General features: G+C 38.5%; 1 protein-coding gene across 1 annotated transcript in view; it reads left to right on the top strand.

Moving 5' to 3' along the window:
* Positions 1-11,307, top strand: part of LOC147225072 (transcriptional enhancer factor TEF-1-like) — a 40,256-nt gene extending 28,949 nt beyond the window's left edge. Inside the window, exons 4-12 of the mRNA XM_086163881.1 lie at positions 708-770; positions 3,809-3,940; positions 4,549-4,598; positions 5,885-5,946; positions 6,666-6,793; positions 8,165-8,338; positions 10,323-10,463; positions 10,635-10,787; positions 11,007-11,307. Coding sequence (XP_086020007.1) covers positions 708-770; positions 3,809-3,940; positions 4,549-4,598; positions 5,885-5,946; positions 6,666-6,793; positions 8,165-8,338; positions 10,323-10,463; positions 10,635-10,787; positions 11,007-11,120 — 1,017 coding nt within the window. The 3' untranslated portion in view covers positions 11,121-11,307. The remainder of the gene's footprint in view (positions 1-707; positions 771-3,808; positions 3,941-4,548; positions 4,599-5,884; positions 5,947-6,665; positions 6,794-8,164; positions 8,339-10,322; positions 10,464-10,634; positions 10,788-11,006) is intronic.

The raw sequence follows: 11,307 nt of genomic DNA, 5'->3' as shown, positions 1-11,307 counted from the left end.
AAGGCTCTGTCATTGGGAGAGGATGGTTTTTTTTGAAACCACCGAGAAGCTCTCACACTTTAAAGTTGTTAAAAAACATTACACATTAGCGGACGCTAACGACGGTGGCACTTGTTCATGTCCTAGCGGCTGTAAACAAGACATTCATTTTATGGAGGTTTTGTTCAATTTGAGACAAAAGCAAACACTGTGTTTTAAAACTATTTAAAGGGAGCGGTTTCAAAATAAGAGATGTTTATACAGTCGAGAAAAGTTTTTCTCCTTAAGATAGAACCAATTTACTCCGCTTACTTCAGAGGCTAGCGACTAGGCTACCGTTAGCAAGCGCCCCCCTGTGTTACTGTCTTGGGCCTTGGCCTCTGATCCCAGGTGTCTCTTTGCTCTGAAAAGATGTGCATAGATGGTCTATTCACTGTTGTCAGAGGAGTGTGTATGTATGTATGTGTGTGTGTGTGTGTGTGTGTGTGTGCGAGCGTGCACGTGCGTCTGTGCATGCGTGTGCGCCCGTGAGTGTGTGTGTGTGTGTCCCTCCAGTTTGGCAACAGTCCTTTCATAACCATGGCAACTCACTGTTTGGTCGTTCCTCCTCTCTTTTCTGTCCATCCTCCCCCTTCCCTTTCATTGCCCTCTCCTCTCCTCTCTTCTTCTGTCCTCTCCTCTTCCTCCCCTCTCCTCTCCTCTTCCTCCCTTCTCCTCTCCTCCCCCAGGTTTCCAGTCACATCCAGGTTTTAGCCAGAAGAAAATCCAGGGAGTTCCAGTCCAAGCTAAAGGTAAGGAGACCACGCTAGACGTCTTTCCTCTCCTCCAACAAGCGCATGATGAAGAGCGACATGATGATCAGCGCAGATTATTACAGACGTTCTCCTCTCGAGGAAAGGCCTGACCTCCCGAAACCATCTGAATTCAGTGTTTGTGTCCTGCTGGTCAACTTTTCACAGTGGATTCCAGTCGCAGTCCCTCCAGTATCCTAGGTGTCTAATTAGACCCGTCTCCCCTTCCTCTCCTCCCCCTCCTCTTATATCCATACATTCATTCATTTGTTCCCCCGTGTTTCCTCTCCACTCTCCTCTTCCTCCTCCTTCTCCGTCTCCCAGTCTGTTAATCTCTTAGCCTCCATGTCTTCTCCTCCCTTGCTCCCGCTCTCTCTTTCTTCCTCTCTGTTGGTTGTAATTAACGTGATGTAAAGCAACAAAGGGCTGCTTGTTTTCCAAGGAGATCAGACGGAAACAAAGCCCGGGGTTCAATTGATGTTTGTCGTCATAAAACAAATGACTGATGGTTGCTGGGAATGGATTTGGGCGTTATTATGTAGTCATAAAGGTGAACGGCTGCACGTTTTTCTTGTGTGTTTTATTCAGAGAAATCTCAAAACAAAATGACATCACTCTTCCTCATCTTATTATTATTACTATTATTAATGCGCTGCATTCTGTGTGACAGTGCCAAACAAATAGACACGATAATAACTGTAAAACTGTACTATGATGTAATAATACACATATAAGCGTCGCTTATAAATATGAATACATATATCAGTAACGATGGTTTTATTTGAATTTCAATCGCAGTACTCGGGCCTGTGTTTGTCGCCATCGCTGAAAGGATAAGACAGATTTGTTGAATCCAGGGAAGATAAACTTCTCCATCACTATAAGTACCAAAGCTGCAAAGTATTTGGTGTGGAATTCACCCAAATGTGTTGAATGCGCGTTAATCTTTACATAGTTGTGTAACTGGTGAGCACAAATCTTCGCTGCCCAGCTGTTACACGGAATTACTTGTCCAAAAAAAAAAAAAAGACGGGTTTTACGGACCATTATTTTATACTTTGCACCCGTCTTAGTAATCGCATGTGAGGGTCGTGGGAGAATAGTAAGCAATGGATTCAATTTACCGGAGCTTTTCAGCTGAGTTTTATAGAATAAGCAATATACACTGACATCACAGCATATTTAATTCACAGAAACAAGATTCATATCCAATTTTTATCATCCGCCAACGTAAAGACGATGCGATTAGTGTGTTATAAGCAATTATATTCCATATTACTATCGCAAAATGCATTCCATTATGAGAAACTGTGGGTTTTTAATCACAATTGAATTACAAGAACGGTGTGAAAATCAGGAAAGGTATTTATTAAATTCATTTGACTTCACTTAATGTAGCATTAAGTCCTTCAATGTATTATCAAAATGTGGAATATTCTACAAAACCAGATTTATATCGTGACACGTGAACGTCTCTGACCTGTTGGTCGTGGATCAGATGACATTCTCAGTACGGACGTTTACCATAAAAAGGTTTTCATTCATCATATCACATGTAATGAACTTCCAAAGTGAACATAGAAACATGTAAAAATAAGATTATTTGAATAGCAAGTGCTTAACAGAGATACAGACAGGTTGCTAACATTTTCATAGATTAACAAAGGCATTAATAGTGAAGATGTTAAATTGAACTCATCCTCTGATCTAATATAATCACAGATCCAAAGGACTAATAGATCGTGACAGACGGCAGTTTCTCCGAAAACGATTCCGACACTTTGTACGTGTTGGAGACATTTATTTTTTAAAATTTCTTTCAGATGGAGCATCATGAGTCCGAGCAGCCATTAAAACTAGTCCTTCTCAGAGAGTTTATATTACAGATGTCTTTCCTATATGAATCCTTACCTGTATTCATAAAATAGGCTTTTTCTATGAATGTGTCAATAGTAATAATAATAGTAATGAAAGTCAGAATTCATTAGCAGAGCTCTAATCATATGCACATGCAGTGGAATATTAATGATTCTTATGGTTATCATTGGGGCAATTAATTAATGTAATCAGCGTGAATTTGATATGAAAATCCAATGTGTCGCGCAGCGTCTCACATGCCGTCAATTTTCTTTTCTCCCGGATGTTAATTAGCTGGAGTTAGAAAAGGCAAGCCGCTGATTCTCCAGCTGGCAGTTTCCCTTCAGCTGTTTCCTGCCCCGCTTTCCATGCTGCTTTAAATTTGTTTTTTGACAAACGACTCAACAAGTTTGGACTTCCATCCATTCTGTGGCATGCAGCCTCTTGCCTGGAAGGAGCAGTGGCTCTTAGCCACTCCGGGCGCGCACGTCCCGAAAAGAAATACCACATCAATGCGTTCAAAAATAACCCCGCCCACAGGAAGGGGTTGTCGCAAGTTTTGGGGTGAAACAGGACATCCTTTGATCGGTGCTGCATTCCACGGTGTTACGTGGGACCCAGGGAAAGAAATATTTCTGCATCCCATAATTTAAATTCCGACACATTATCAGCGTAAGGTAGTTTTAAACAAAAATGTAAAAAAAGATCTTCCAAAACCATGTATATATGATTGATTTTTAGAAAGGTTACAGTAAAAATAAAAGTAAAGTCAATAAACCACTAATTGCCTCTTCGTGTTCAACTTTGGAATTATGTTGAAAAATAGATTAAATAAATAAATGAACAAACAAACCCGATGACAGTCACAAGCCTTTTTTAAAATGCAATAATTCAATTAATTATTATAAATTAATTTAATAATAATGGCAATAATAATGATGATGATAATAATAAAAACAATAATGATGATAATCATGATAATGAATATATCATTCTTCTCGCAAGAGGTTCGTTGGAGACCCTAATTTCTCCAGACCTGTGAATAAGAGGGTGAATGGAAACCAGTTCGATCCCAAGCACTCAGATTACAACAACTGTTGAGCTTCTCATTTACGAAATGAATGTAACACATTTCCTACTTGTTTAATACTTGTCTTAAATGGTATAAATGTGCCCTGCAGGATCACAATGTGAAGGAAAAAGCCCTGCAGAGCATCTCGTCTATGTCGTCGGCTCAGATTGTCTCAGCCACCGCCATCCACAGCAAGCTGCTGCCCGGGATTGTACGAGCCAGCTTCCCCGGCGGCACACAGGTGCGTACGTGCACGCTGTCGCTCAGAGTCATCCAACAACACTTAACATAAACCAAGGCTTCCTTTGGACATTAATAGAGTTACATCTTAGGGAAATCCTTCTGTTTTTCTAATGATTTATGTCAGTTTATTCATGAATATTCACATTGCTTTTTTTTACCTCATTTGCTGATTTTTATTGAATTTTTAATTTCTTTCACAATGTCTTGCTAATATCTAGTTAACTCTTTCTGCTTTCAAGATGATTTCGCTGTAGTTTGTAGATACTGTTATGCATATTTTCCCTCTAGTGCTTAAATGCATCCTCACTTTCTTGCTCGTTCTGAGGTTTTTCTTCTCTTTTTCCATCTTTATCTTTCTCCTTCTTCCTTGTTTTTTTGACACCTAAAGTGTGTTTTTTTGACACCTATAATGTCCTTTTGTTACGAAAAAGCCTCCAACCAAAGTAAACAGTGGAGCAAATGCAGACAGAAACCCTCACGTCCAGTTTTTCAGATCTTCCAATAGATGTGCAAAATTATCCGCGGGTTTATAGATTGTGCTTCCGGGGCGCGGACGCAATGTTTTTTTGCCGCATTGTGTATTGATGTGTGTGTTTGTGTGTGCAGCTATGGCAGGGGATGATTCCTGGAGGACAGTCCAGCTCCACCGCAGAGGAGTGAGTCGCAATTATCATATTCACTTCTTTTTAGAAGCGTTTTAGAAGTGTTTTGATGTGTAGTGAGTCCAGAGCAGCACACATTACCTTCTGCCAGTAACTGATGGTCACTTTCCTTACATTAATGAAAGATCAGATTTCATTTATATGTTTTTATGGCACCAAATCACAACACAGTTGTTGGATGACACTAATGCTATCTGTACATCAGAAGACTTTATCTAAAGAGAAGTTTTAAAGAGTTTTTAATCTCAGATTTTACAAAGACTGTAAATCTTGCAGGATGACACAACTAGATTCTTTCAGCATTTTTTTCAAACTTTGCAATGTTTTTGCTGGGTAGTAGCAGCGTCTCTGCTGTTGCAGTCCGTCGCTCCTCTTTCTGGACAGTCCTTTGCAGTTCTTGTGTATCCATGCAAAGAAATACCGTCTCTGCCGTTAATACTGCTCTGGTGATTGTTGGTCTACCAGGTTTCCTGCTTCCGGTCTTGTTGGAGATCATTTATTGGTTGTTGATTATGTTCCACTTCTGATATTATCATAAGTCCAAGACAAGGAAAGAGACCTCTTAATAATAAGAACAGTAGCATTAAAGGTGATATAAGAAGAGGAGTCATAAAAAATATTAATAACAGCACTAAAAAAATAATGACCATATAAAAACAATAACTATTAAAAAATAGCATAATTATGGCAGTAATAATAACACAAATATTTGTACAATAAAACAAAGTAAGAGGGTCTCACATAAATTTCTTACTTGCATTATCTTCTATAGATTGTTTAATTTTTTGTTAATTGCATTAACTCTTTTACTGGGTCATTTCTTGATTGTTTAAATGTTACAGAAGAATAAAACAATTAGAAAAATTAGCTCTGATGATAGAATCATTTTTCAATCCCTTATTTTGTACACATGCATGCATGTAACTGTGCAGGGTAGCATCATCATGCTCGGGGGCCCAAGCTGATCTGAAAAACACCCTTTATATAGTAAATCACATGATCATATCTTACATCACATTCACACCTTTGTACACCAACTTGAAAACCTTTTTTTTTTTTCCTCCTGTACCGTCACCGGTGTCCGACGCATGTTTGCCGACCACGTGATACCGGTGACCTGGAACTGAAACAAGCCACTGAGGCGCTCTTGACCTTAGCATCTCTGCCTGCGTTCACGCCATAATTCCCTTTCTGTACAATCCAGGTACAATGTGGCTGTCCCTTCTACCTTTTCAGCTTCATAATACCGCCTCTTCTGTTTTGCCTCCCTTCTCTCTCAGTATCAAGCCGTTCTCTCAGCAAGCCTACTCTGTGCAGACAGCGGGGACCACCACTATCTCAGGTGAGGGTGACCACATCAAGGTATTATCTGGGTTCTGTAAAGTGAGCAGGTGGTCTCTGCCCCCGTCGGGCAGGTCGCTGCATCTCCACGGGGATGTTATTTCACTGTCAGCGCACCTTCGGGTTCACCCTCTGACGAGGTCAAGAGGAGGACGAATCCGTCTTTTTATTTCATTGTATCCTAGGGTAAAGTCAGAATTTTTTGCAAATATTTTGCTAATTTTCTTAATAATGTTAAGCAGATATTCATCAAATTATGTGCTCTTTTTTTTGGTAATTACTTTGTTAATTTCTTCGATGGTTTTTTTTTTTTTTTATTTCTTGCAAATTTTTCAATACTTTTTCCCAATTCACAGGTAATTTACTGCTGATAGTATTAGAATAAATCAATGATAATACTGACAAACAAGTGCATAATTATAGTAAAAAGATGGTTTACTTATAATAACATTGATAACATTGAGTTTGGATATGGGCATTCATTTTGTAAAAATTACAATCTTTTTTGAGATTGTACATATATATACAAATATATACACACACACACACACACACACATATATATATATATATATATATATATATATGTATAGGTATAAATCTTATTATAAGAAGTTTTAATCATAAAAATAATTAGAACATATATAATATAATATAATATATACAGACATTTTTGCTGCAGTGCTAATGAGATGATGGTAAAGATGACATTTTCTCCAGGCTACGATCGTCCACCTGCAGCCCAGACGCACCGAGAGCCGGCATGGCAGGGCCGCTCCATCGGCACCACCAAACTACGACTGGTGGAGTTCTCATCTTTCCTAGAAACACAGAGGGACCAGGAGGCAGTGAGTGGAACACAAACGCTTGCGTACACCTACACACACACACACACACACACACACGAATGACAGATAACCCGCAGCGCAGAACAACAATAAACCCCCTCGTGCGTCTCCAACTTTGAATAACCTTCGCAAAGCTGGCTCTCAGTCTATCTATCATCTTGTCACCCTGCCAACACGCTGCCATCTTTCTACCTTGGACCTGCAGACAGCCAGCATTTATCTTGTTACGTCTGTTTGGACAGTTAAAGAAAACCACTGTCTTGATTTTAAAGCAGGCCTTTATCAGAATGAAAGATGGCGGCTTTAGAAATATAGATGAGTAATGAAATTGTGTGACTGTTCATGGAGCCCCATCTGCACCTGTGTGTGTGAAGCTGATTTTAAGGTCATTTCTATTTTTTTTTTCCTCCAAATATAAACAAAAACACTGACCTGTTAACAAGCTCTCAAAATCCTTTTCATAACCATAATTAGTGTGTGGTTTGGCACGCTGTCACAGGGAGTTAACACTTAATTGCCCAGTCATGTGAATGAGAGAATGAATGGTTGTATATCTCTACATTATGTGATTTGTGAATGAAAGTATGAATGATCATGTCTCCATATGGCATGTGCCGGTAAATGAAATAGTGAAAGGTTGAATATCTACATGACCGTGAAAGAATCAATGAATGGTTTTATGTTTCTATATGACGTGTAAATGACAGTGAATGGTTGTATGTGGTTGTACGACGTATGACGGGTGAATGTCGCAGGGATGTTCAACTCTTTTCTCAAATGGGCTGCACGGGTAAAATCGTGGCATAATAACAATAGTTTCTTTCATCAAAAATATTGCAGCTCATTTTAATGCCTTGCAAAATAATTTGCGGGCCGAATTAAACCCATTTATGAGCGTAGTCCGGTCCTCGGGCCGTAAGTTTGACACCCATAGTGAACTGTATAATGTCTCCATGATTTGTATATGAGTGAGTGAATGGTTGTAAGTTAATATGACTTGCGAATAAGAGTGTGAACGGTTTTATGTTTCTATCCAAAGTATGAACGCAAGAGTGAATGGTTGTCTGTCTTTATATGACTTGCAAATGAGAGACTGAATGGTTGCATATCAATATGATTTGTGAATGAGTGAGTGAATGGTTGTATGTCTCCATATGTGGCCCTGTCAAGGGAGATGAATGAGTGAATGAATAATCGGTGTCTGACAATTAATAATAATTAAATATCAGTTTTTCTGGGATTTTAGTTTCCTCTAGAATTTAAATCACAACCTGATAGTTTTATTGATGTTCTCTACAATTCTAAGATAGCACCTCACCACAATGAGCAGGGAGTGATTCTCCGAAATGTGCGTGTCTCTGTTCCTTCCAGTACAACAAACACCTGTTTGTGCACATCAGCCAGAGCAGCCCGAGCTACAGCGACCCGCTGCTGGAGTGCGTGGACATCCGGCAGATCTATGACAAGTTCCCTGAAAAGAAGGGAGGGCTGAAGGAGCTGTTCGGCAAAGGCCCGCAGAACGCCTTCTATCTCATCAAGTTCTGGGTGAGTCGGTGACACCAACCCGCTGTTTTTCTTGTTTTCCGGGCTCCAAAATGATCTTTTCCTGAGGTGGTAAATGAAAGGAAAAGCTAGGTTGGCGCGGATACAACGGATAAAATCTTTCATTCCAAATCGAAGAGTCACCTGAAAATTTTAGGAAAGTCTTGAAAGAAGTTGAAAATGACCTGAAATCTACATGAATTCCCCTAAAAATCTATCAATTTACCTGAAATTTAGGAAACAACTAGACATGTTGACTTCAAAATGGTCGCAACTTAGGTCAAATGATTTTGTTCATATTGATTGATATAGATGGATAGATGGATGTAGGATTGCAGGAACATGTTATTGTTGTTTGGAGTATCTGGACTGTTTTGGAAATTGTCCTAGAAATTGATCTGTAGGCAAGACTAGCTGTCCTTTTTCCTTCAACTTGTATTTTTCCATCACACCTCTGTCTGTGCTTGCAGGTGTGTGTGTGTGTGTGTGTGTGTGTGTGTGTGTGTGTGATGTCATCCCACCTGGGATGTGGAGTTGTTGCCTCAATGAAAACACTTTGTTTGAACACCTGCTCACCTCCTGACTCCCAGGTCATTTCTTTGTCTCAGGTTACTCTGCTGTCTAAGGACATGTTTGTAGAAATGAATGTTAACCTGAATCTCTAAACAGAATTAAACACTAATAAAAAGGAGACATGGACATAAAATTTGAATAAATAAAAATAATAACAATAATACGTTTAAATACATTTTTAAGATTTGTCTGAAATGACCGCATTTTAATTTGAATATGTCTTTTAAAACTCTATGAAAAGAAAGGTAGTGCCTGAAAACTGATTTGAAAAGTAAGCCAAGGTTTTCCCCTGAAAGGTGAATCGATCACATGCATCAAAAAGGAATATAGTTTGTATTTGAATAATATGAACAATTCTTCTGCATGAAGTTAAATAAACTTTATTTCCAAATAATATAACAAGCATTTGCAAATTTGTCAAAAAAAAAAAAGGAAAATTAAGCAAAATTTTTTACCTAAAGTAAACGGACAATTACCAGTGGTAATTACTTAAAAATAACTTAATTCATCTGAAAAAGAAGCTAAAAAATAGGATGAACAAAGAATTTCCTTAAAATGTAAATGAATGAGTGAATAAGAGTCTAATTTGACTTTGTGTTACCTTGCAAAACCAACAAAATGAATAAATCAAAATAGTTACAAAAATAATTTGAAAAATGAAAACATTTTAAAAACTTAAAAAATGAAGAAAAACAAACAAACTTGAAAATCAACCATGTCTTACAAATGAACCGGGAGTTTGTTCCAAAATAACCTTGTCAAATAAAGAGTTCACTTGAAAAGAGATATATCATATAAACAGTAGCATGACATAGTTTATAATTTGTAACTATACATGTAAGTGCACAAAGTGCAAACATAATACCAATTCTAATACTAATAATAACATGTCACATTGACATTTTCTTTTAGCATGTTCAATAAGGTGTAGGCAGACTTAAACGCCTGCATGTTTCAAACATATTGAAATTGTCGAATTGGCATCAAAAGACGATAGTTCGCAAACACAAGGGTTTTAAAGTCACTTCTCTGCTTATATCATATCTGCCTTGTCTCTCTGAAAAAGATTGTTTTATTTTTTATGTTATGTTTGTTTTAATATTTATTAGATTTATTGTATTTATTCATTTATTGCTTTGAATAGTATTCATACTGCCTTAAACGAAATAAGATACTGCATTTTTAGAGATTGTATTTTTCAGATGAGAAGATGCATTATTGCACTATTTATCAATCTAATGGCCCTTTTTTATAAACAAGACTGTCTTAATCTTCACATCAGTTTGGCTTCACAGTGAGGTTTAACCTTCACCCACCAGCAGAAGGCAGCATTGCATCGCTTGGAATTTATAAAGGGCTTCTTCCTGTTTTAATGTCCACCGACATGATTTTCGTTTCCCCGTAAAATGGACAGGCGGACTTAAACTACAACGTGCAGGAAGATCCCACGGCCTTCTATGGTGTCACCAGCCAGTACGAGAGCTCAGAGAACATGACCATCACCTGCTCCACCAAGGTCTGCTCCTTTGGGAAGCAGGTGGTCGAGAAGGTGGAGGTGAGACGGTCCATTCTTTTTACAGGAAGTTATATATAAGTGTATAATAACACAAGTGTTATTCTCTTCCACTTGACAAAGATGCTGCACTTTTTAATGACTTGTACACAAGCTTGGAGTAGCTGTCTCCCTTTTCCCGTTTTACCAAAACATTTCTCCTCTTCTCCCTAGACGGAATACGCCAGGTTTGAAAACGGACGCTTTGTCTACAGGATTAGTCGCTCACCGATGTGCGAATACATGATCAACTTCATCCACAAGCTCAAGCACCTGCCAGAGAAATACATGATGAATAGCGTGTTGGAGAACTTCACAATTCTGCTGGTGAGAAGCGTGTGTATATGTGTGTGTGTGTGTTCGCGTTTGAGTGTGTGCAGCGTATCTGTGTGTCCTTTAAACAAAGGACTTGTATTATTTGTTGGATGTCCATATTTCACACTATTTCACAGATATTTCGACTTTTTCTTCTGTCCCTGTGTGTGTTTATATGTATGTATATATATGTCTGTGTGTGTGTGCGTGCATGTTTGTGCATGTGTTCAGGTGGTGAGCAACAGAGACACTCAGGAGACCTTGCTGTGCATGGCGTGTGTGTTCGAAGTGTCAAACAACGAGCATGGAGCACAGCACCACATCTATCGACTCATCAAGGAATAACACACACACATTTTATATGTGTGTGTGTGTGTGTGTATATATGTATATATACACGCACACACACACATATATAAATATATATATATGGCCTGTGCCTGGTGATAATGGTGACATTTGAGGTGAAGCGTGTATGCGTGTATAAAAGTGTCTTTCGGAGATAAGAAAAAAAAAAGAAAGAAATGTCTGC

Source organism: Fistularia commersonii, chromosome 17 (assembly GCF_037954325.1).
Source record: "Fistularia commersonii isolate RoL2024-O1a breed Wild chromosome 17, RoL_Fcom_v1.0, whole genome shotgun sequence".
Lineage (NCBI taxonomy): Eukaryota > Metazoa > Chordata > Actinopteri > Syngnathiformes > Fistulariidae > Fistularia > Fistularia commersonii.
The sequence above is the reverse complement of the archived record's forward strand: the minus strand, read 5'-3'. Positions and strand labels throughout refer to the sequence as shown.